This window comes from Lampetra fluviatilis, chromosome 54, assembly GCF_964198595.1.
Source record: "Lampetra fluviatilis chromosome 54, kcLamFluv1.1, whole genome shotgun sequence".
NCBI lineage: Eukaryota > Metazoa > Chordata > Hyperoartia > Petromyzontiformes > Petromyzontidae > Lampetra > Lampetra fluviatilis.
In genome coordinates this window covers 5,484,368-5,511,812 of record NC_136328.1, presented here as the reverse complement: position 1 = coordinate 5,511,812, position 27,445 = coordinate 5,484,368, and the positions used below count along the sequence as shown (strand labels likewise).

Genomic DNA, 27,445 nt, shown 5'->3' with positions numbered 1-27,445 from the left:
GGCCCCAGGAGGCCGTCAGTAGCCTGCAGAGGTGGGACAAAGTCATTGTTATGCAAGTCCAAGTCGAGTCGCAAGTCATCAAATTCATGACTCGAGTCTGACTCGAGTCCAAGTCACATGACTCGAGTCCACATCTCATAGGTGGGACAAAGTCATTGTTATGCAAGTCCAAGTCGAGTCGCAAGTCATCAAATTCATGACTCGAGTCTGACTCGAGTCCAAGTCACATGACTCGAGTCCACACCTCTGGTAGCCTGTGGGCATTGCGACGAAGAACGCGGATTTATGGCTCCTTTTATTTTAATATAGCAACGTGGCATCGCCTAAAATGTCACTTAGGGCTTTTTTTTTTCTTCATGAAGGCCACACGCACGGGGTGGTGTCACTCGCACGGAGGGTGTTGGGGGTGAATCTTGACTTGAAGCTTTCGTGACTGCAGGAATCCACGCTCTTTGGTTTCTATCGGTAAAGTCGCGTAGGTAGAGAAATCAAATAAAACAATATATCACGACGTTTCGATCGCAGGCGGAAAAAATAAATCTACCTACGTGACTTTACCGAAAGAACCAAAGGGTACAGTGTTGGGTTGATCTTCTTGGTTTTTTCGGTAAAGTCACGTAGAAGGGAAATAATACAATTATAAAAATAAAACATTAAAAAACTACATATATATTTTTTTTTTACCGAAAGAACCAAGAAGATGAATCCCTGCAGTCACGAAAGCTTTAAATCGAAATTTCGTTTGTAGTTTTATTTATTTAGGCAAGCCGCACAAAGATCAAGGGGTGAATCCATTCGTAGTGTGTGTGTGTCTGTATGCGTGTTGTTAGGTCGACTCAGCCTCAAATAAGTACCTGGTGCGGTGTTTAAACATTGCCACTGGGGAGACAAAGGCGGTCGGGCGTGGTGCTGGCCACCCACCCCCTCGTGTACCGTTCCGGCCTTAATAGGTGCTCGCTAACAGCACTTGCCCCTACAGTCTGTCAAGGCTATACGGGGGATCTCTTTATCTTTGTATGAGTGTTGTGGGGAGCGGTAGTGTAGCGGTTAGCGCTACGAACCTGACGACCCAGGTTCGATTCCCGCTCACGGCCAACATCGGTGACGATTATCTGAACCGGTCGTGGGCCTCCCTTAGGTCGACTCAGTCTTAAATCGCCACTCGGGGAGACAAAGGCGGCCGGGCGTGGTTGCTGGCCACCCACCCCCCGCTGTGCCGTGTCTGCCTTCATAGGTGCTCACTAACAGCACTTGCCGCAAGTCTAAGGCTATATGGGGGATCTTTGTCTTTGTATGTCCCGTGGGGAGTGGTAGCGTAGTGGCTAGTGCGTTGCGCTACGAACCCGGCGACCCGAGTTCGATTCCCGCTCACGACCAATAACAGTGGCGAATATTTTAACCGGTCCCGGGCATCCTCTAGGTCGACTCAGCCTCAAATGAGTTATTGGTGCGGTGTCAACAAGGCCACTGGGGAGACAAAGGCGGCCGGGCGTGGGTGCTGTGGTCACCCACCTCGTCGTAATAATCATCAGCGGCAAATAACTCAACTATCAGCATCATCATCATCCAAAGATTCAAACATCAGAATCATCATCATCATCCAATAATTCAATCCTCATCCATAATTAAATCATTAACAGCAACATCATCACTATCGTGCAATAATTTGACGGTCATCAATATCTTCAGCATCATTGGTATGTTTATTAGTATGATCACGATGCAATCATTCAATCAATCATCACCATAAAACGTCAGTCGACTCACGAGGGTGAATTTTTTTTTATTTAACAGGGAAGTGAAACCTGCCTCAGCCTGATGGGAGTCACGAGAGAAATCACCATCATCAGCATCATTCAATAATTTAGCAAAACATGTTAAAATCATCATCATCATCATCCGATAATTTACACGATCATAAAATCACAAGTCTCGGGTGATAGTAGCCAAGATCATCGCAAGCCGGTAAGGATGTGGATGGTTCATCATGCACTTAAGAACGTATTTTGAGTTATAATTCACGACACGTGTTTACACATACAGCATGTGCTCTCTATATATATTTTTTTTGAAAAAATCAGCAGTTTCCTGGTCCAAATGGAAATTACACATTACTATGGCGGGGTAGGTGTGTGAGGTCTTTCAAGAGGGCAGTATAACCACTTTGTTAAGACGTAAAGACTTTCGCGAACAATATCATCCACAATAGAGAAGTAGGGGGTTGCTTTGGGTTAGATCGCGTAAATGTAGAAATGTGTCGTCAAAACCCGCCACCACCCGACACAGCCAACTAGTAAGGGTTCGTTAAGTAAACAGAACGTGGCCAATTCGTCACGAGTACAGCACTAACCGGTTGTGTGTTGGAGAGCCAAGCCACAGCATCGTACTCAGATTAACACATTCCTGCAGAGGGAGCTGGTAGGAACGTTGGGTTGCTCGGTCAATGGCCAGGGTCAACGGCGGCGTGGTGTATTCCGCAAATATGCCCGACTGTAAGGGCGGGCACAAGCCGGCGTGAGTAGGTTAAACGTTGAGTTTTACAAGGGCACCACGGGGTGACCAGCCCCTCCCCACCCAGCCCCTCCCCTCCCACCCCCCACCCAGCCCCACCCTCCCCACCCAGCCCCTCCCCACCCTCCCCACCCAGCCCCTCCCCACCCTCCCCTCCCCACCCAGCCCCTCCCCACCCAGCCCCTCCCCACCCTCCCCTCCCCACCCAGCCCCTCCCTCCCCACCCAGCCCCTCCCTGTACGACGGACGGAGGGGGGAGGGAGGAGGAGGGAGGGAGGAGGAGGGAGGAGGATGGGAGGAGGAGGAGGGAGGAGGAGGGAGGGAGGGAGGAGGAAGGAGGGAGGAGGATGGAGGTAGAAGAATGGAGGGAGGGAGGAGGGAGGGAGGGAGAGGGAGGAGACTGCGGCGCTAGGAGGAGATGGCGATGCTGTCGCACAGACTCTTGATGATGTCGAGGATCTCGTCCTCCTTGTTGGGAGCGGAGATCTCGAACTCGCGCAGGGAGCATGCGCCCTCCGCCTTGGCCTTCTCGTAGAGCAGCCTCGCGAAGCGCGCCTCCACCTGGAGCCCACGCAGAGGTCGCAAACGCGTTTTGATTCCTTACCCGTACCCGGCCGGACCGGGGTCGCAAATGGGTACCCGTACCCGTACCCGGCCGGGCATCGGGTAGGGTACGGGTATCGGGTACCCGGTTGCAACCTCTGGGCCCATGACGACGCATCCCAATCGGTCACCGGTTCCGGCCGAACGTGGCGAAGGGGTTACCGGTCAAAGCGCGAACCGGTCAAAGTGGTAACCGGTTCTATCGGAACGTGGAGGGAGAGGCTCATGGGAGAGGTGGGGCCGAGGGCGTTGGTGTCACGTGACCAATCCACGTGTTGTGTTTTGTTGTTGTTGTTGTTTGATACCCGACCCAGCAGTGCCGGATTAAGCTAGTGCGGGGCAAGTAGCAAATGTTATAAAGGGGCCCTCAATAAATAAAAAACACCTACATATTAAAACACCAATTTTTTACTTGCACAGTAAAGTAATTGTATTTTTTCATTTGCTATACAGCCAGATAATACGACCAATCGCTAACCTTAAACACCCAGTCGTTGGTAACAGCTGAAGGCGGTATAGTACTACAGTAATAGAGGAAGTGCAGAAAGATCACTGATACCGGAATTGATAGCTTCAAAGCATTGAGCGCGGGTCCTTTGAATGTGCGGGGCCTGTAGCATATGCCGCTACTGTTGCTACTGGGATAATCCGTCACTGCGACCAGGTGTAACTCACGCAAGGCAATGACCGGCTCCCACCCACCACCGTGGGAGGTCAGGGTTGGGCAGGAGCCTCGCGAAGACGAGAGCGGGGATTCGACTCCTCTGGGTCAACAATCCCAGCCTCACCACGCCTCACCACGGCTCACCACGGCTCACCACGGCTCACCACACCACACCACACCACGCCTCACCACGGCTCACCACACCACACCACACCACGCCTCACCACGGCTCACCACGCCACAACACGCCTCACCTCACCACGGCTCACCACGGCTCACCACACCACGCCTGACCACGCCTCACCACGCCTCACCACACCACACCTCACCACGCCTCACCACACCACACCTCACCACGCCTGACCACGCCTCACCACGCCTCACCACACCACACCTCACCACGCCTCACCACACCACACCTCACCACGCCTCACCTGCACGGTGACGTATTTCTTCGCGCCGTCCATGTCGGGGAATTCCTCGCCGAAGCAGATGGTGGTGACGAACTGCGGTGAGGGACCGTGCCAGGTCACGTACTGATTCATTTCTGGCAACAAGAGCAAACAAAAACAACAACAAGAACTCTCCCTCTCTCTCTGCTTTCGTACACCTGATGTGCTCTACGCAGAGCAAACGGCAACAATTTCACATTCGGGTGGTCGAGCACAGACAGCGGCGCCCCGGGAGCGAGCGGAGGTGTTGATGGCTGCGACGATGACCCCAGCCATGATGACCCCGGCCACGATGACCCCAGCCACGATGACCCCAGCCACGATAACCCCAGCCACGATGGCCTCAGCGATGATGACCCCGGCCACGATGACCCCAGCCACGATGACCCCAGCCACGATAACCCCAGCCACAATGACCCCAGCAACGATGGCCTCAGCGATGATGACCCCAGCCACGATGACCCCAGCCACAATGACCCCAGCCACGATGACCCCAGGGACGATGACCCCAGCCACGATGACCCCAGCGACGATGACCCCAGCGATGATGACCCCAGCCACGATGACCCATCGCCCTCCCTGCGCCGCATCTTATCTGCCCGGCGCTCCGCTCGCTGCCGTGAGCGTCGCTCCTCTAGCCGTCGCAGGGAGGGCGACTGCCTCCAACTCCCCCCATTGGCGTCCTTCGCTCGCTCGCTCGCCACGCACCTTCCATGAACTGCCGCGTGTTGAACAGCTGCACGGGGGGGCCCCTCTCCATCTTGTTGGGGGCTCCGGGCGGCGTCTCGGCGCAAGGGCCCGACCAGAAGACTTGCGCCCGGCAGAGGCGCTGGGCGAAGAGGCCTTCTCCCGTCACGCTGAGCAGCACACCGCGCTCCACGTTGGCCAGCAGAGTCTCCGTGTGGGCGCGCTGCCTCGCGTCGCCCGGAGCGGCGAGGGCCGAGGCCGGTGGCGGGAAGAGGAGCTGAGCGGCATCGCTGGGGCCGTACACGCTGGGGTCGTGCACCGCCGGCGCGCGGTGGCCCACGCGGCACAAGCGAGAGGCCCACTGCTCGCTCACCAGCGCGCCCTTGTAGAAGAACCGCACGTCGATTATGTAGTAGCCTGGTGGTGGCGGTAGTGGTGGGCAGGGAGTGGGTCAGAGGAAGAAGAAGGGTCGTTTTAAGACGCGGTAAGCTATCGCGACCGATAGAAACGCGTCGTTAAATTCCACCACCACCCGGACACGAGATGTGCCAATAATGCGTAAGAGTTTTTTTGGGTTAGATCGTAATAAATGTAAAGGTGTCGTTAAACCCGCAACCACCAACCCTGACGCAGCCAACTAGTAAGGGTTTCGATTTAAAGCTTTCGTGACTGCAGGGATTCATCTTCTTGGTTCTTTCGGTAAAGTCACGTAGAATGGAAATAATAAAATAATAATAAAATGAAACATCGTGATAATTATTTTATTAAGTTTTATTTTTTTTATTTTATTATTTCCATTCTACGTGACTTTACCGAAAAAACCAAGAAGAAAGTAAGGGTTGCCACGTCAACAGAAAATGCCAATCCGTTACGAGTACAGCAATACCGCTGTGTTAGAGATTGTAAATGTTGTGGATTTGCTCTCCAACACACCGGTTAGTGCTGTACTCATCTTCTTGGTTCTTTCGGTAAAGTCACGTAGACTGGAAATAATAAAATAATAAAAATAGAACAATAAAATAAAATAAAAATTTCACGACGTTTCGGCCACAACGCCGAAACGTCGTGAAAAAAAATATTTGATTATGTTTTATTTTTATTATTTTATTATTTCCATTCTACGTGACTTTACCGAAAGAACCAAGAAGATGAATCCCTGCAGTCACGAAAGCTTTACATCGAAATTTTATTATGTTTTATTTTTATTATTTTATTATTTCCATTCTACGTGACTTAACCGAAAGAACCAAGAAGATGAATCCCTGCAGTCACGAAAGCTTTAAATTGAAATTTAGTGCTGTACTGGTAACGAATCGGCATGTTCCGTTTACGTGACAAACCTTAATAATTGGCCCGTGTCGGGTGGTGGCAGGTTTAACGACACATTTATATTGACGCGCTCTATCCCCAAAAAACCCCTATATTATGGATGATATTGGTCGTGAAAGGCTATGAGTTGAACTGACGTGCAAATTAGTTCCTAGTTCAGCAAACCGGTTGTGTGCCGGAGAGAAAACTCACAATTGTGAACGTTGTCACAATTGTAAATGTCGTGGGTTTTACTCTCCAACACACCGGAAACTAGCCGGATAAACTGGCCACACGGGATTCTCCGTGTAACGAAGCGTCGAGTTGAAATGGCAGAAGAAGACGTTAAAAAGAACAAGTATAACCCGTAAAAACAAAGTTTTTCACTCTAAATCCTTTATATGCGTGGCGGCTAGAGTCCTCTCGTCCTCTGGCTTGAGATGGCTGCCACCTATGGGTCAGATGATTGCCTGCCACCATTAAGCAATTGGTAATTAAATATAATATTTTTGTCCTAAAAAGTGGAACATTTTGGAAAAAAATTTTCACGAACATTCATTGTCACGCACAACGAGTCTGTGTGCAAAATGTCAGCTCGATTGGATCACGGGAAGTGGGTTAAGAAACGACCGAAAGATTTGCACGGTCCTTAGGAAGCAAGCAAGTGAACTTAATATAAAGGATTTAAAAAGGAAAATAGCGACGACGACGAAGAGGTAGGAGCGAACCAACTTCAGAGGACTGACCAAGGTTCATTTAAAATTTGCTCGAACTTTTTCAACTGGTGCTCCTGTCCATGCAATTGTGTCACCGGAATGTTCTTTAAACCCCAGAGAATGATGTACACTATGAGACATCTCCTTTACCAGTGGCAAAATATAGTAGTAGGTTTTTACCCTTTCAACTGGTACAAAAACTGACACCTTTATACAAGGCATCATGTTTGCAATAACCACAACACAAGCAGTCAATAAAGCAAACAAAAAGAAACAACTCTGATGATGATAACAAAAAGAAACAACTCTGATCATCATCAGAGTTGTTTCTTTTTGTTTGCATTTTGACTGCTTGTGTTGTGGTTATTGCAAACATGATGCCTTGTATAAAGGTGTCAGTTTTCTGTACCAGTTGAAAGGGTAAAAACCTACTACTACCCAAAGAATGATGTTAAAAGAACTTCCCGCAATGCGTACTATCTCGGCATTTCATTAAGTACGAAAAAAAGCGTATTTCAGAGTAGGAGCCCTGTGAGAATGAAACTGAGAGCGCTCTTTTAATTTTTATGTTGCCAATCGATGGGAAATTACCGCGAGAATAATTTTACGAATCGTGATATTATTACGGATCCTAATACAATACAGTAGAACCTCGGAGATGGAACGCACCAGAACTCGAACAAATCGGTGTTCGAACGATATTTCCGAACATTTTTTCGTCCCGGAAACCGAACGAAATTCGGAGGTCGAACGGGAAATCTTGAAAGGAGCTGTACGGCTGAGACGCGTATGGCCCAGCGTGCATGACGCTTGCCCAGACAAAGGTGACTCCCCTTCCAAACAATAACACCACCACCACCACCCTCCTCCTACTCACCACCTTGCACTCAAGCCAACAACTCTCCTTACTGCAGGTAAAGTTCAATGTAAATTTATTTCATTTATTCCATATATTTATTCATTTATTCCATTTATTTATTGTGTGTCTTGTTTTTTTGTATGATTGTATGTATGTAATTACTGTAAACTTCGTGTAAAAATGCTTTATAATTAGAGAGTTCTTGTGTCTGGAACCAATTCATGTCATTTACATTAATTCTTATGGGGAAAATTAATTCGGTGTTCGAACAAATCGGTGTTCGAATGGCCTTCTGGAACGAATTGAGTTCGATCTCCGGGGTACCACTGTATTACAATAATGAATAAACGCCCAACTTTATCTGTGATCAATATGAATACGATGATCGCTCTCTCGTTTTCATGCAGGGGGCGCGTAAGTTTGCAGCGTGCGTGCGTAGCTGTTTGCGCGCTGCGCTACGAACCCGGCGACCCACTCACGACCACCTACGATTATCACGGTTGGCAACGTACGGTGTAAAAGAAGTTCAACATTCGTAGACACACAGAGTGGCGATCATCTGAACTGATCCTGGGCCTTGCCTGGGTCGGCTTCAGCCCTAAATTAGTACCTCGAGCGGTGCGTAAACATTGGGGAGACAAAGGCGGCCGGGCGTGGTGCTGGCCACCCACCCCTTTCGTGTGCCGTGCCGGGCCTTCATAGGTGCTCCTTGCTACAGGCTACACGGGGGAGGCACGGGGAGATCTTTGTGTCGGTGCGTGCGTGTGTGCATGTGTGCGTGCGTGATTCATCATTACCTGGGAAGTTGAGCAGCATTTCAGGGCTGTAGCACCAGGGTGCCGATTCCATCACTGCCATGGACACCTGTAAGTCAGACGTGACGCGCACGTGTGACGCGCACGTGTGACGCGCACGTGTGACGCGCACGTGTGACGCGCACGTGTGACGCGCACGTGTGACGCGCACGTGTGACGCGCACGTGTGACGCGCACGTGTGACGCGCACGTGTGACGCGCACGTGTGACGCGCACGTGTGACGCGCACGTGTGACGCGCACGTGTGACGCGCACGTGTGACGCGCACGTGTGACGCGCACGTGTGACGCGCACGTGTGACGCGCACGTGTGACGCGCACGTGTGACGCGCACGGCGGCCACGCGTTGGTACGCCGCACGTCAAACACGACGACGGAGTGGAGCGGTGGGACTGACGAAACGCGGTCGAGACGTCGTCGTGTGTCTCATCGTCGTCGTCACGGCCACCGCTCGCTGCCCTCCGCCAGATCCCGCGGAAGATGCAGTTGCCCGGAGTGTGGTCTTAGACTCACACAGAGAGCCACAGACTCACTCAGAGAGCCACAGACTCACTCAGACTCACTCAGAGAGCCATAGACTCACTCAGAGAGCCACAGACTCACTCAGACTCACTCAGAGAGCCATAGACTCACTCAGAGAGCCATAGACTCACTCAGACTCACTCAGACAGCCATAGACTCACTCAAAGAGCCACAGACTTACTCAGAGAGCCACAGAGTCACTCAGAGAGCCTTTGACTCACTCAGATAGCCTAAGACTCACTCAGAGAGCCACAGACTCACACAGAGAGCCACAGACTCACACAGAGAGCCATAGACTCGCACAGAAACCTACAGACTCACACAGAGACCCACAAACTCGCACAGAAACCCACAGACTCGCACAGAAACCTAGAGACTCACACAGAGACCCACAAACTCGCACAGAAACCCACAGACTCGCACAGAAACCTAGAGACTCACACAGAGACCCACAAACTCGCACAGAAACCCACAGACTCACACATAGACCCACAGACTCACACAGAGAGCCACAGACTCACTCAGACTCACCCAGAGAGCCATAGACTCACTCAGAGAGCCACACACTCACTCAGAGAGCCACAGACTCACACAGAGAGCCACAGACTCACTCAGACTCACTCAGAGAGCCATAGACTCACTCAGAGAGCCACAGACTCACACAAAGAGCCACAAACTCACACAGAGAGCCACAGACTCACTCAGAGAGCCACAGACTCACACATAGAGCCACAGACTCACTCAGAGAGCCACAGACTCACACAGAGAGCCACAGACTCACACAGTGAGCCATAGACTCACACAGAGAGCCATAGACTCGCTCAGAGAGCCATAGACTCGCTCAGAGAGCCACATACTCGCTCAGAGAGCCATAGACTCGCTCAGAGAGCCACATACTCACTCAGAGAGCCATAGACTCGCACAGAGAGCCACAGACTCACTCAGAGAGCCACAGGCTCACTCAGACAGCCACATACTCGCAGAGACCCACAGACTCGCACAGAGCCACAAGCTCACTCAGAGAGCCACAAACTCACACAACTCATACAGACTCACACAGAGACTCACAGAGACTCGCACAGAGCCACATACTCATCCAGAGACCCATCATCTCACACACAGACCCATAGACTTTCACGCAGATACCTATAGACCTGCATAGAGACCCGTAGACTCACACAGAGGCCCACAGATTCACAACACAGATCCATAGACTCACTCAAGAGACCCAGTCTCACACACAGATCTATAGACTCTCACGCAGATACCCATAGACCTGCATCGAGACCCGTAGACTCACACAGAGGCCCACAGACTCACAACACCGATCCATAGACTCACTCAGGAGACCCAGTCTCACACACAGACCCATAGACTCTCACGCAGATACCCATAGACCTGCATAGAGACCCGTAGACTCACACAGAGGCCCACAGATTCACAACACAGATCCATAGACTCACTCAAGAGACCCAGTCTCACACACAGATCTATAGACTCTCACGCAGATACCCATAGACCTGCATCGAGACCCGTAGACTCACACAGAGGCCCACAGACTCACAACACAGATCCATAGACTCACTCAGAAGACCCAGTCTCACACACAGATCTATAGACTCTCACGCAGATACCCATAGACCTGCATCGAGACCCGTAGACTCACACAGAGGCCCACAGACTCACAACACAGATCCATAGACTCACTCAGGAGACCCAGTCTCACACACAGATCTATAGACTCACGTTGAGATCCATAGACTCGCACAGAGACCCATTTTTAAATCCTTTATATTAAGTTCACTTGCTTGCTTGCTTGCGCGCTTACGACCGTGCAAATCTTTCGGTCGTTTTTTAACCTACTTCCCGTGATCCAATCGAGCTGACATTTTGCACACAGGCTCGTTGTGCGTGACAATTTATTTTCGTGAAATTTTTTTTCCAAAATTTTACACTTTTCAGGATTTTTTTTTATATTTAATTACCAATTGCTTAATGGTGGCAGGCACTCATCTGACCCATAGGTGGCAGCCATCTCAAGCCAGAGGACGAGAGGACTCTAGCCGCCACGCATATAAAGGATTTATAGTGAAAAACTTTGTTTTTACGGGTTAATTTTTCTTGTCTAAACATCGCCACACGGGAGTTAAAGGCGTTCGAGCGTGGGTGTTGGTCAGCCCACCCCACTTGCCACTTGCACTGTGCCGTGTTGGCCTTGATTCACAAGGGCTCATTAAAACCACTTGCCTCCACAGTTCGTTCGAGGCTATACGGGGGATCAGTATCTTTACGTGCGTGCATTGTGTGCGTGGGTGTGTCAGCGGTTCCGTACTGAAAGCATCAATAAATATCGCAAATTTCGCCTGACACCCCCCCCCACGTCCCCACGTGGTCTCAACGTCCACCTTTGTCTCCCCTCTTCCTGGTTTGGGTGGTTGAATCCTCATCATCATCGTCGTCATCCGTCCGGGGTCGATACAATAGCTACCATCTTCTTGGTTCTTTCGGTAAAGTCACGTAGAATGGAAATAATATGTTTTATTTTTTTTATTTTATTATTTCCATTCTACGTGACTTTACCAAAAGAACCAAGAAGATGAATCCCTGCAGTCACGAAAGCTTTAAATCGAAAAATAGCGACCACTTTGCGGGGATGCCAACGGTGGTTGTGTCTTGGATAGACTCGCCCCCAACTCTCCGCCATAAGAATGTGGAATGTCCCAATACTGCCGACTGTCAGAGCGAGACTCTCCCGTGCCCCCCGCCCCGCGCGCCCGCCTCGTCGTGAGTTCTTTAACGAGTTCCCCGAAATTGTGACGACTCCTGGGCTCCCCCCCCACCACGCCAGCGAACTTTGGACCGGAGGGCGTTTCACAAACCCACCCGGGCCGCGGGCCTTTACAGCCCCTGTCCCACTCAGCCGCACGCGACACCACATGCTCACCAACTCACCCGCACGCTCACCAAATCACCCACATGCTCACCAACTCACCCACACGCTCACCAACTCACCCACATGCTCACCAACTCACCCACACGCTCACCAACTCACCCACATGCTCACCAACTCACCCACATGCTCACCAACTCACCCGCACGCTAACCAACTCACCCACATGCTCACCAACTCACCCACACGCTCACCAACTCACCCACATGCTCACCAACTCACCCACACGCTCACCAGCTCACCCACATGCTCACCAACTCACCCACATGCTCACCAACTCACCCGCACGCTCACCAACTCACCCACATGCTCACCAACTCACCCACACGCTCACCAACTCACCCACATGCTCACCAACTCACCCACATGCTCACCAACTCACCCGCACGCTCACCAACTCACCCACATGCTCACCAACTCACCCACATGCTCACCAACTCACCCGCACGCTCACCAACTCACCCACATGCTCACCAACTCACCTGCACGCTAGCCCACATGCTCACCAACTCACCCACATGCTCACCAACTCACCCACATGCTCACCAACTCACCCGCACGCTCACCAACTCACCCACATGCTCACCAACTCACCCACATGCTCACCAACTCACCCACATGCTCACCAACTCACCCGCACGCTCACCAACTCACCCACATGCTCACCAACTCACCCGCACGCTCACCAAATCACCCACATGCTCACCAACTCACCCGCACGCTCACCAAATCACCCACATGCTCACCAACTCACCCACACGCTCACCAACTCACCCACATGCTCACCAACTCACCCACACGCTCACCAACTCACCCACATGCTCACCAACTCACCCACATGCTCACCAACTCACCCGCACGCTCACCAACTCACCCACATGCTCACCAACTCACCCACACGCTCACCAACTCACCCACATGCTCACCAACTCACCCACATGCTCACCAACTCACCCGCACGCTCACCAACTCACCCACATGCTCACCAACTCACCCACATGCTCACCAACTCACCCGCACGCTCACCAACTCACCCACATGCTCACCAACTCACCCGCACGCTCACCAACTCACCCACATGCTCACCAACTCACCCACATGCTCACCAACTCACCCACATGCTCACCAACTCACCCGCACGCTCACCAACTCACCCACATGCTCACCAACTCACCTGCACGCTAGCCCACATGCTCACCAACTCACCTGCACGCTAGCCCACATGCTCACCAACTCACCCACATGCTCACCAACTCACCCACATGCTCACCAACTCACCCGCACGCTCACCAACTCACCCACATGCTCACCAACTCACCTGCACGCTAGCCCACATGCTCACCAACTCACCTGCACGCTAGCCCACATGCTCACCAACTCACCCACACGCTCACCAACTCACCCACATGCTCACCAACTCACTCGCACGCTCACCAACTCACCCACACGCTCACCAACTCACCCACATGCTCACCAACTCACCCGCACGCTCACCAACTCACCCGCACGCTCACCAACTCGCCCGCACGCTCACCAACTCACCCACACGCTCACCAACTCGCCCGCACGCTCACCAACTCACCCACATGCTCACCAACTCACCCACACGCTCACCAACTCACCCGCACGCTCACCAACTCGCCCGCACGCTCACCAACTCATCCACATGCTCACCAACTCACCCGCACGCTCACCAACTCGCCCGCACGCTCACCAACTCATCCACATGCTCACCAACTCACCCGCACGCTCACCAACTCACCCACATGCTCACCAACTCACCCACACGCTCACCAACTCACCCGCACGCTCACCAACTCGCCCGCACGCTCACCAACTCATCCACATGCTCACCAACTCACCCGCACGCTCACCAACTCGCCCGCACGCTCACCAACTCATCCACATGCTCACCAACTCACCCGCACGCTCACCAACTCACCTGCATGCTAGCCCACATGCTCACCAACTCACCCACATGCTCACCAACTCACCCGCACGCTCACCCACATGCTCACCCGCACGCTCACCCGCACGCCCCCATGTAGCAGGACCCTCCTGAAAGAGTCCTGATGACGACAATGATGATGATAACGATGATCATCTTGATGACGATAACGATGTCGATGATGATGCTGACGACGAGAATGATGATGATGATAATGTTGATGATGACGATGATGTCAATGACGACGACGATGATGTTGATGACGATGATGATTACGACGATGATGATTACAACGATGATGTTGTAGTCGATGATGTTGACGACGATGATGTTGTAGTCGATGATGTTGACGACGATAATGATTACGACGATGATGTTGACGACGATGTTGATGACGACGATGATGTTGTAGTCGATGATGTTGACGACGATGATGATTACGACGATGATGATTACGACGATGATGATTGCGACGATGATGTTGACGACGATGATGTTGACGACGATGTTGATTACGACGATGATGATGACGATGACGATGTTGACGACGATAATGTTGACGACGATGATGTTGACGACGACGACGATGTTGACGACGATGATGATTACGACGACAATGATTACGACGATGATGATGACGACAATGATGTTGACGACGATGATGTTGACGATGACAATGTTTACGATGATGATTACGGCGATGATGTTGACGACGATGTTGATGGAGCACCTGTACCTCCTGGTTCTCTTCAGGTTCTTCTGGCGGCATGATCTCATCGCTGTCGCGGGCACAGTCACCTGTGAAGACAACGGACACGGGGCGTCAAATCAAATATTTCTATTCCACCAGGTGAAGGCCCACTTATTCAGAAGCGACGTGGCCACAAATGACAGCTCAACAAAGTGGCTCATCACGTGGACATTTCGAGCGGAGGCCAAAGACACGCGACCACGGGGAGAGAGAGAGACACGCAAACTCCAAATATACAGCAGCAGTCGTCGGGGTCGGGATCGAACCCACGACCTTCTGTATACCAGGCGAGGGAGTTAACATCTCCTAGCCACCGTGATGATGATGAGAGAGAGAGACACGCAAACTCCAAATATACAGCAGCAGTCGTCGGGGTCGGGATCGAACCCACGACCTTCTGTATACCAGGCGAGGGAGTTAACATCTCCTAGCCACCGTGATGATGATGAGAGAGAGAGACACGCAAACTCCAAATATACAGCAGCAGTCGTCGGGGTCGGGATCGAACCCACGACCTCCTGTGTACCAGGCGAGGTAGTTAACATCTCATAGCCACCGTGATGATGAGAGAGAGAGACACGCAAATTCTAATATACAGCAGCAGTCGTCGGGGTCGGGATCGAACCCACGACCTCCTGTGTACCAGGCGAGGGAGTTAACATCTCCTAGCCACCGTGATGATGATGAGAGAGAGAGACACGCAAACTCCAAATATACAGCAGCAGGCATCAGGGTCGGGATCGAACCCACGACCTCCTGTGTACCAGGCGAGGTAGCTAACATCTCCTAGCCACCGTGATGATGATGAGAGAGAGAGAGACACGCAAACTCCAAATCTACAGCAGCAGGCATCAGGGTCGGGATCGAACCCACGACCTCCTGTGTACCAGGCGAGGTAGCTAACATCTCCTAGCCACCGTGGTGCCTCCAGTGTCCTTGGTATCGGAACACGAAACAGATCAGCAATGTCTCCTCCTCCTCCTTCCCATATTTGCCTCTCAACATGAAGACATTTAAATTAAACAGATACATATTAAAAACAAATTTTCGCATCCGATCAACACGGACACCTTTCTTTTGGGAGCGAACACGTTAGACGGCGCTGTGCGGCAACGCAAGGAAACACTCAAGACCGGTTTCACCAAATCAGCACCGTGGCACCCCAGAGACACACAGAGACACACTGCTGACAGTGAGACACACAGAGACACACAGAGACACACTACTGGTAGTGAGACACACAGAGACACACAGAGACACACTACTGGTAGTGAGACACACAGAGACACCCAGAGACACACAGAGACACACTGCTGACAGTGAGACACACAGAGACACACAGAGACACACAGAGACACACAGAGACACACTACTGGTAGTGAGACACACAGAGACACACAGAGACACGCAGAGACACACCGCTGACAGTGAGACACACACAGAGACACACAGAGACACACAGAAAGACACACAGAGACACACTACTGGTAGTGAGACACACAGAGACACACAGAGACACACAGAGACACACTACTGGTAGTGAGACACACAGAGACACACAGAGACACACAGAGACACACTACTGACAGCGAGACACACGGAGACACACAGAAACACACTCTACTGGTAGTGAGACACACAGAGACACACAGATACACACTGCTGACAGTGAGACACACAGAGACACACAGAGACACACAGAGACACACAGAGACACACTACTGGTAGTGAGACACACAGAGACACACAGAGACACGCAGAGACACACCGCTGACAGTGAGACACACACAGAGACACACAGAGACACACAGAAAGACACACAGAGACACACTACTGGTAGTGAGACACACAGAGACACACAGAGACACACAGAGACACACTACTGGTAGTGAGACACACAGAGACACACAGAGACACACAGAGACACACTACTGACAGCGAGACACACGGAGACACACAGAGACACACTACTGACAGTGAGACACACACAGAGACACACAGAGACACACAGAAAGACACACAGAGACACACTACTGGTAGTGAGACACACAGAGACACACAGAGACACACAGAGACACACTACTGACAGCGAGACACACGGAGACACACAGAAACACACTCTACTGGTAGTGAGACACACAGAGACACACAGATACACACTGCTGACAGTGAGACACACAGAGACACACAGAGACACACAGAGACACACAGAGACACACTACTGGTAGTGAGACACACAGAGACACACAGAGACACGCAGAGACACACCGCTGACAGTGAGACACACACAGAGACACACAGAGACACACAGAAAGACACACAGAGACACACTACTGGTAGTGAGACACACAGAGACACACAGAGACACACAGAGACACACTACTGGTAGTGAGACACACAGAGACACACAGAGACACACAGAGACACACTACTGACAGCGAGACACACGGAGACACACAGAGACACACTACTGACAGTGAGACACACACAGAGACACACAGAGACACACAGAAAGACACACAGAGACACACTACTGGTAGTGAGACACACAGAGACACACAGAGACACACAGAGACACACTACTGACAGCGAGACACACGGAGACACACAGAGACACACTACTGACAGTGAGACACACACAGAGACACACAGAGACACACTACTGGTAGTGAGACACACAGAGACACACAGAGACACACAGAGACACACTACTGGTAGTGAGACACACAGAGACACACTACTGACAGTGAGACACAGAGACACACAGAGACACACAGAGACACACAGATACACACTACTGACAGCGAGACACACGGAGACACACAGATACACACTGCTGACAGTGAGACACACAGAGACACACAGAGACACACAGAGACACACTACTGGTAGTGAGACACACAGAGACACACAGAGACACACAGAGACACACAGAGACACACTACTGGTAGTGAGACACACAGAGACACACTACTGACAGTGAGACACAGAGACACACAGAGACACACAGAGACACACAGAGACACACTACTGACAGTGAGACACACAGAGACACACAGAGACACACTACTGGTAGTGAGACACACAGAGACACACTACTGACAGTGAGACACAGAGACACACAGAGACACACAGATACACACTACTGACAGTGAGACACAGAGACACACAGAGACACACAGAGACACACAGAGACACACTACTGGTAGTGAGACACACAGATACACACTACTGACAGTGAGACACAGAGACACACAGAGACACACAGAGACACACTACTGGTAGTGAGACACACAGAGACACACTACTGACAGTGAGACACAGAGACACACAGAGACACACAGAGACACACAGAGACACACTACTGGTAGTGAGACACACAGAGACACACAGAGACGCACAGAGACACACTACTGACAGTGAGACACACAGAGAGACACACACAGAGACAGACACACAGACACACACACAGAGAGAGACACACTCACATCGCGTGGTGCTCTCCTCGGGCAGGATGCGGTACACCTTGAACGCCTCGCCGCTCGCCGTCTGGCTGCGGTCGCTCAGCTCCTGGAAGTCGGGACTCTTGTTGAGGGCGCAGCGCAGACGCGTCTTCCACGTGCTCGCGTCCGCACGCTCCTCGCCCGCTCGGTACTTACCCTTGAAGATGGCCCACGCCTGCGGGCGGGGGGGGGGGGGGGTGAGAGGGGTGAGAGGGGGTGTGAGTGGGGGTGAGAGGGAGGTGAGTGGGGGGTGAGAGGGGGTGAGTGGGGGGTGAGTGGGGGGTTAGTGAGGGGTGAGTGGGGGGTGAGAGGGGGGGTGAGTGGGGGGTGAGAGGGGGGTGAGTGGGGGGTGAGTGGGGGGTGAGAGGGGGGTGAGAGGGGGGGCGAGAGGGGGGGTGAGAGGGGGGGTGAGAGGGGGGGGTGAGAGGGGGGGTGAGAGGGGGGTGAGAGGGGGTGAGTGGGGGGGGGGGGATGAGCGGGGGTGAGCGGGGGGTGAGTGGGGGATGACTAGGGGGTGAGTGGGGGGTGAGAGGGGAGACACGTGGGGGGTGAGTGGGGGGTGAGAGGGGAGACACGTGGGGGGGTGAGTGGGGCACGAGAGGGGGGGACGAGAGGAAGGAGACACCCACAACCTCCTTCACACCAGGCGAGCTACTTAACATCCACGCCACCTTGGTGGCCCCCCCCCGCCCCCCACCTTGAAGACGGCGGCGTCCTCCTCGTGCCTGTACTCCTTCTTGCTCGCGTGCTTCCACGGGATGCGGAACGTGCTCCTCGCCTCGTCCTCCCACGCCAGGCCCGGGTACTTGCCGCTGTCCACCTGGTCGGTGATCCAGTGGCGCAGGCGGTAGGCGGCACACCCAGCCGCGTGCGTCCTCTGCATGGCACCAGCAGCAGCAGCAGCACCAGCAGCACCACGCCGCCTGCTGTCGCCTGCGCTCCACACCCCGAGCACAGGTTGAGCGTGCGATGCTGGCAAGTGGTCTGTGTGTGTGTAGTTTATGATGGTGTGTGTGTAGTGTATGATGGTGTGTGTGTGTGTATATATAGTGCCATGAGAGGGGAGGGGCTGCTGGGGGCTCTGGGATCATAGGTAGATAGTTCAAGTTCAAGTTCATTTATTAGGTATAGCCCTGTGAGCCATTCAGCTCTTGAATCGGGTGCAACCGCAACAAACAAAAAACAAAAACATGAACAAAAAACATCTTAAAGTGAATATGTGACTAAGTGCAAACAGAAAATCCAAGAAAAGACAGCAAAATATTGCAGAAAAAACACCGTACACCAACGCTGTGTGCAAAAATCCCAGTGGGATGCAAGTCAAACAACAACAACAACAACCACAAGACAGCTTAGATTAAGGCCATCAGTCTAACTCTGTACTACAACAAACAAACATGGCTAAACCAATACACTTTTCGAAATCACCAAAATAAAGCCATGAAAGCAATGAAAAAGCAATCATAGGTAAGCCTTGGCGCCAGGCGCTAGGATCCCAGGCACCCCAGACAGCTAAGCCCCTTGGCGCCACGAACGGGGGGGGGCTGTGTGTGCTCTGTGGGATATCTGGGGGCGCACACAACCCCACCCCTCGTTGGGGACGAGGCATAAAAGGGCAGCTCCCTGGCCGATCGGGGCCAGTCGCAGCTCAAGACCCAAGACCCGCCAGCCAGCCAGCTTAGGACCCTGGACCCCCTCGTCCCGCTTGTCCTTGTAAGGGCCGGGACGCTGTGAGGGCCAGTGGTGGGACTCTGGGACTCCCGGCTCTACGTCCTTGTGAGGGCGAGTTCTGAGGAAGGCAGAGTCCAGAACCGCACCTTGGCTGGGTCGGGTCAGGTAGCCTCCCCTAGGGTAATTGTAGCTGGAGGACCCCAGAGCGTATCCAGAGTAGTGTACCTAGGCTGGCTTACCTAGGCTGTGTACCTAGGCTGTATCGCTAGGCTGTGTATCTAGGATGTATACCTAGGCTGTGTATCTAGGCTGTGTCCCTAGGCTGTGTACCTAGGCTGTGTATCTAGGCTGTGTACCTAGGCTGTGTATCTAGGATGTGTACCTAGGCTGTGTACCTAGGCTGTGTCCCTAGGCTGTGTACCTAGGCTGTGTACCTAGGCTGTGTACCTAGGCTGTGTATCTAGGCTGTGTACCTAGGCTGTGTACCTAGGCTGTGTACCTAGGCTGTGTACCTAGGCTGTGTACCTAGGCTGTGTACCTAGGCTGTGTACCTAGGCTGTGTATCTAGGCTGTGTACCTAGGCTGTGTACCTAGGCTGTGTACCTAGGCTGTGTACCTAGGCTGTGTACCTAGGCTGTGTACCTAGGCTGTGTCCCTAGGCTGTGTATCTAGGCTGTGTACCTAGGCTGTGTACCTAGGCTGTGTACCTAGGCTGTGTCCCTAGGCTGTGTATCTAGGCTGTCTACCTAGGCTGTCTACCTAGGCTGTGTACCTAGGCTGTGTACCTAGGCTGTGTACCTAGGCTGTGTACCTAGGCTGTGTACCTAGGCTGTGTACCTAGGCTGTGTATCTAGACTGTGTACCTAGGCTGTGTACCTAGGCTGTGTGTCTAGGCTGTGTACCTAGGCTGTGTACCTAGGCTGTGTACCTAGGCTGTGTACCTAGGCTGTGTACCTAGGCTGTGTACCTAGGCTGTGTACCTAGGCTGTGTACCTAGGCTGTGTACCTAGGCTGTGTACCTAGGCTGTGTACCTAGGCTGTGTACCTAGACTGTGTACCTAGGCTGTGTACCTAGGCTGTGTACCTACAGGCTGTAACAGAGTATCAGGACTGTTGGAGTGTTGTATACACGTGGGGAGCGGTGGTGCAGCGGTTAGCGCGCTGCGCTATGAACCCGGCGACACGAGTTCGATTCCCGCTCACGGCCAACACCAGTGACGATTATCTGAACCGGTCCCGGGCCTCCCCTAGGTCGACTCAGCCTCAAATGAGTACCTGGTGCGGTGTGTAAACATCGCCACTGGGGAGACAAAGGCGGTCGGGCGTGGTGCTGGTCACCCACCCCAACGTGTGCCGTTTTTGGCCTTCATAGGCGCTCGCTAACAGCGCTTGCCCCTACAGTCTGTTAAGGCTATATGGGGGATCTTTATCTGGGTCTGACTGCTGGGTCTGCCCCGTGACCTCCTGCCAGCGGGCGTTCGACACTTCACGTGGCCTCAAGGTGCACATGACCTGGCACAAGCGACGTCACCACGACGCTTGTGCCAGTGGCGAATGGCGGTTGTTTTGTGGTGTGTGTGTAGTGTGCGTGTGGTGTGTATGTGTGGTCTGTGTGGTGTGTGTAGTGTATGTGTGTAGTTTGTGTGTAGTTTGTGTGTGGTCTGTGTGTGGTGTGTGTGGTGTGTGTGTGTAGTTTGTGTGTGGTCTGTGTGTGTGGTCTGTGTGTGTGGTGTTTATGTGTGGTGTGTGTGTGTTGTGTGTGTGTGTGTGGTGTTTATGTGTGGTGTGTGTGGTCTGTGTGTGTTGTGTGTGTGTGTGGTCTGTGTGTGGTCTGTGTGTGTTGTGTGTGTGTGTTGTGTGTGTGTGTTGTGTGTGGTCTGTGTATGTGGTGTGTGAGTGTTGTGTGTGTGGTGTTTATGTGTGTGTGTTGTGTGTGTGTGGTCTGTGTGTGGTGTGTGTGTGTGGTGTTTATGTGTGGTGTGTGTGTGTGTGGTGTGTGTGTGGTGTGTGTGCTCGTTAACGACACTTGCCCCAGCAGTCGGTGAGATGCTACAGTATATCTGAGGGATCTTTGAAACTCACAAACGCTTTGGGGAACTCCACAACGCTTGGGGGAAGTTTATTGTTGGGTCAGATCACGTATAAATATATAAATGTGTCGTTAAACCCGCCACCACCCGACACGGCCAATCAGTAAGGTGTGTCACGTAAAGGGAACGTGCCAATTCGCTACTAGTGCAGCACTAGTGTATAGTGTAGTGTATAGTGTAGTGTATAGTGTAGTGTATAGTGTAGTGTATAGTGTAATGTGTAGTGTAGTGTATAGTGTAGTGTATAGTGTAGTGTATAGTAGTGTAGTGTGTAGTTACTAGTACAGCACACCGGTGTGTTGGAGAGCAAATCCACAACATTTACAAACGACTGGTAGTTTTTTTGCTATTTTCTTTGAACCTATCTACGTGACTTTACCAAAAGACCCCTTAAAGAATATGAATTCCTGCAGTTACGAAAGATTTCAGTCAAGATTTACAATCTGAGTACGACGTTTCGCCAGTAATCACAACAAGCATCACCAGGCGGACAACCAGCGATCTACATCATGGGACCTCCTTTGCCAGTACCAAAATATACTAATAGGGTTTTTCCACTTTTTTTTTGGCAACAAAACTGACACCGTTTGCAAGGAATCATGTTTACATTAACCACAATACTTGCAGTCAAATGCAAATAAAAAACAACACCATCACCGCGCACAGAAATCTGCTCTTATCAAGACGCTCATTCATCGAGCTAAGAAAGTGTCAGATGGTGACAGTCTGAGAAGTGAAATTAAACATGTTAAATAAGCGCTGCAAATGAACGGTTACAATGATGCACAAATCGACAGGGCATTGAATGCCAAAACCAAATCAAATAACGCGAGCATTGAAACTGCCCAAGTAATTAAAACGATCAAAATACCGCACATTGCGGGATTAACTGATAAACTAGCCAGATATTTGGAAAAACAAAACATCCGAATCAGATTTGGCACGGTACATGACATACAGAAATTAATATCTGGTACAAAAGACGTATTACTGAAGCTATCAACAGAAGGCATGTACAGGATTAACTGCACGTGTGGAAAATGTTATGTTGGGCAAACAGGACGAACGATCAGCATGAGACTAAAAGAACATCAGAGAAATATTAAATTCTCCTAAATGCAACTGTCAGCAGTAGCAGAACACGCGTGCCAACAAGGACACTCAATTGATTTTGATACTTTTGAAGTTCTGTGCAAAACTAGCTACTACTGGCCAAGACTAATTAGATAATCTATCGAAATTGAAAGAAATAAAAATGATTGTAACCGTTCGGATAGCTACCGCCTTAGTGCTGCGTGGAAGCGAATCATCAAATAATACATCGTTTAAATGCTTGCCTGTAAAGGGCAGCATACTTCAATAGGGAATTACCGTTGGTCGGGCTATTTTAATACACACAATAGACAGGATGGACAAGTTCAAAGGGCTCGCATAATGCACATTGTACGTTGACTCGGTAATTCCCCCCCCCCCCCCCCACTTTGCGCAAGAGTGCAGAAGCGTGGTCACCACATCTACGCCTCTACATAAGGAACGAAACAGGTGGACTTCACAAATCTGGCTGTCGCCTGATGAATCTAGTTGTAATTACTGGCGAAACGTCGTACTCAGATTGTAAATGTTGTGGCTTGGCTCTCCAACACACAACCGGTGTGCTGTACTAGTACACTACACTATACACTACTATACACTACTATACACTACACTACTATACACTACACACTACACTACTATAATAAATAAAGAAAAGATAAAAACGAATACAATTAAATCACGACATTTCGATTGAAACACAAGCAATCATCATCATCATTGTGTTGCAATCGAAACGTCGTGATTTAATTTAATTTATTTTTATATTTTATTTTTAAATTTATTATTTTCTTCACCTACGTGACTTTACCGAAAGAACCAAGAGCATGGATCCTTGCAGTCACGAAAACTTCAAATCTAGAATTAACACGTTTCGTCAATAACAACCCTCTGTGTGAGTGTGGGGAGCGGTAGCGGTTCGCGCTGCGCTACGAACCCGGCGACCCAAGTTTCATTCCCGCTCGCGGCCAACACGAGTGATAGCGATTATCTGAACCGGTCCTGGGCCTCTCCTAGGTCAACTCAGCCTCAAATGAGGACCTGGTGTGGTGTGTAAACATCACCGCTAGGGAGACAAAGGCGGTCGGGCGTGGTACAGGACACCCACCCCCTCGTGTGCCGTGCCGGACTTCATAGATGCTATTCGCAAACAGCACTTGCCCCAACAGTCTGTTACAGGCTATATGGGGGACATTTGTCTTGGTGTGTGTGTGTGTGGCACAGTCGGTGGGCACCGGTGGTGCATCTGCCAGCCATCTCAGTCAATCAACCCATGGGCAACCTGGGTCTGTCCTGTGACCTCGTGCCCATCGGCGAGCCTTCGACACTTCACGTGGCCTCAAAGTGCACCTAGCCTGGCACAGGCAACCGTGGTGACGTCCTCGCCACTTAGTTGTTGTTATAGAAACGTGCGTTTAGAGTATTTGGCTGCTATACATTTCCACGTGGTGATGATGATGATTATGATAAGCCACTTCGTTGAGCTATCATCTGTGGCCGGGTCGCTTCTGAAAAAGGTCTACACAGCTCAGCGGGCCTTAGCTGGTAACATTGAAAATAGAGAGTTTTAGATATTCTTATGTTTTTTTCGGTAAAGTCACGTAGGTAAAAAATTAAAATTAATAAAAGTAAAATAAAAATCACGACGTTTCGGAGGCAACACAAGCTTCCGTCTTCAGGTGGAACCGTCACAGCACGATAGCTGTATCAAGTGAGAGAAATTCCAAGAACACAGTATTTGTATATATACTGGTTGAGGGTGGGAGGAGCCAAGGTAGGCCCTGGATATTATTTTTGTGAGGTTCGGTGTGGCGGCTGAGTTTATTAGTGAGACTTTTTACGCAGCAAAGAGCCTCACTCAGTCTCACGTGGCTTTTCCTCAGGAAGCTCCTGCCAAGGTCTCACAGTTAGTGGAGCGAGGTGGCGATGATGGTGGTGGTGGTGACGATGATTTGCTGCTGCCGTTCGTCATATATCTATATCAACGACGACTTTAATCTGTATGTGTGTCTCAGAAGCCCCTAGGGTACTTCCCGACGAGGTAGAAAGATGAAATCTGGTACGTCAGGTGGCTTTTAGGACACAGAAAACAGGAACGATCTGAAAATCCGAGATGTTTTAAAGGCCACAATTCTCGAATTTAAGTGCCCCATAAACATGTCTGTGCGTGTCGTTGACGTTTGGTGGAGCGTTAAACAGCAAATAAAATTTAAGAGAGGACCATTGTTGTATCTTTTGTTTTTTTTAGATATTTTTGATTCTAGCGGTTTTGAATGAAAAAAATACGCATTTTGTGATGTTCAAATCTGATTAATTCTAAAACGATAGAAGATAGGAGCTTCACCTTAAGCCCGCGTGTTAAACTCCTCTCGTAGAGTATTAAGTTCGTTGCATGTTTGTTCTTTCTTATACATAAAATTACGAAATCTTTAAATTGAGAAAGTTTCCGGACGGATACGTCTTTAAATATAAGAAGTTGAATCAATTCTAGATTTTAAGCTTTCGTGACTGCAACCCGCCTAGTATGTTTGTCAACTAAATGATGAGAGCCTTTCACAAGGCCTGAATGAAAAAGGTTAAGAGAAATATACATGGCCACAAAATACGGCGAGATATCCACTGACTCTATTGTATGTAGAGTCAGTCGGCAGATAGCTACTGACTATTGTATGTAGGGTATATATAGAGTCAGTAGATACTGCTATAGAGTAAGTAGAAACTACTGACTCTATAGTACAGGGTGTTTGAAAAAGATGGACCCCATTTGAAATCGCTATATCTCTGCAACCACGAACCGCCCATGAATGAAACTCTTACCACTTGAAAGGGCGGGGCATAGAGAGAGGGCGGGGCATAGAGAGAGGGCGGGGCATAGAGAGAGGGCGGGGCATAGAGAGAGGGCGGGGCATAGAGAGAGGGCGGGGCATAGAGAGAGGGCGGGGCATAGAGAGAGGGCGGGGCATAGAGAGAGGGCGGGGCATAGAGAAAGGGCGGGGCATAGAGTTTCAAATGATTCTAGATTTGAAGCTTTCGTGACTGCAAGGATTCATACTCTTAGTTCTTTCGGTAAAGTCATGTAGGTAAAAAATGAAATTAAACTTAACAAAATGAAACAATAAAATCACGACGTTTCGGAGGCAACACAAGTCTCCGTCATCAGGTGGGACCGTCACAACCATCTACGTGACTTTACCGAAAGAACTAAGAGTATTTCAAATGATTACCGCTCGATGCCTCTCCCAGCGCACAAACAGCCCCTAGCCTCAGTCATTCGCAAGACGGTGACCCCCGCAACACACAAGGGGCGTTTTGCGTTCTGCAGTTCAGCAAGACTGAATCCGTAATTGCGGTGCAGCAGCGTGCGTTTCAGCAGCGTTTTGGCCTTGATCCGCCAATGTCAAAGGGCATTCGTCGTTGGTACCGACAATTTGAAGAAACGGGCTGTTGATGTAAGGGGAAGAGCACGGGGCGACCACGCAGCTCAGAGGGAAACGTGAGAGAAGAGGGGCGTTTGGGACGAATTCAACTATCGTCTCGATGTTGTCCGTACAGCAGGTGGAGGGCACACATAGAGCATTTATAAAATGGTTTGTAAAACTTGATGACTCGTTAAACCGTTTGTAACTTTTTGTGTAATTGCAACATGTTGCCATCGTGAAATATACCGCTTTGAAATTGGGTCAATTTGTTTGAAACACCCTGTACAGTATATAGGGTGTGTAGGTACAGTGGTACCCCGGAGATCGAACTTTTCGATCTCCAGAAGGCCATTCGAACACCGATTTGTTCGAACACCGAAATAATTTTCCCCATAAGAATTCATGTAAATGACATTAATTGGTTCCAGACACAAGAAATCTCTCGTTATAAAGCATTTGTACGCGAAGTTTACAGTAATTACATGCATAAAATCATACAAAAAAACAAGCAACACAATAAATAAATGGAATAAATGAATAAATATATGGAATAAATGAAATACATTAACATTGAACTTTACCTGTAGTAAGGAGAGTTGTTGGCTTGAGTGCAAGGTGGTGAGGAGGAGGAGGAGGTGGTGGTGTTATTGTTTGGAAGGGGAGTCACCTTTGTCTGGGCAAGCGTCATGCACGCTGGGCCATACGAGTCTCAGCCGTACAGCGTCTTTCAAAATTGCCCGTTCGACCTCCGAATTTCGTTCGATTTCCGTGGCAAAAAAATGTTCGGAAATATCGTTCGAACACCGATTTGTTCGAGTTCTGGTGCGTTCGATCTCCGAGGTTCTACCGTGTATAAAGAGTCAGTAGATACTACTATAGAGTGAG

General features: G+C 50.6%; 1 protein-coding gene across 1 annotated transcript; it reads right to left on the bottom strand.

The window, feature by feature from the left end:
- Window positions 1–2,919: 2,919 nt before the first annotated feature.
- Window positions 2,920–22,927, bottom strand: LOC144949524 (interferon regulatory factor 8-like). Its single transcript, XM_078879450.1, has 8 exons — window positions 22,921–22,927; window positions 18,986–19,221; window positions 18,274–18,463; window positions 14,771–14,832; window positions 8,598–8,664; window positions 4,939–5,334; window positions 4,213–4,325; window positions 2,920–3,072 (listed from the first exon to the last, which is right to left on the bottom strand). The coding sequence occupies exons 1-8, from the start codon at window positions 22,925–22,927 to the stop codon at window positions 2,920–2,922; spliced, it is 1,224 nt and encodes a 407-aa protein (XP_078735576.1).
- Window positions 22,928–27,445: the final 4,518 nt, after the last annotated feature.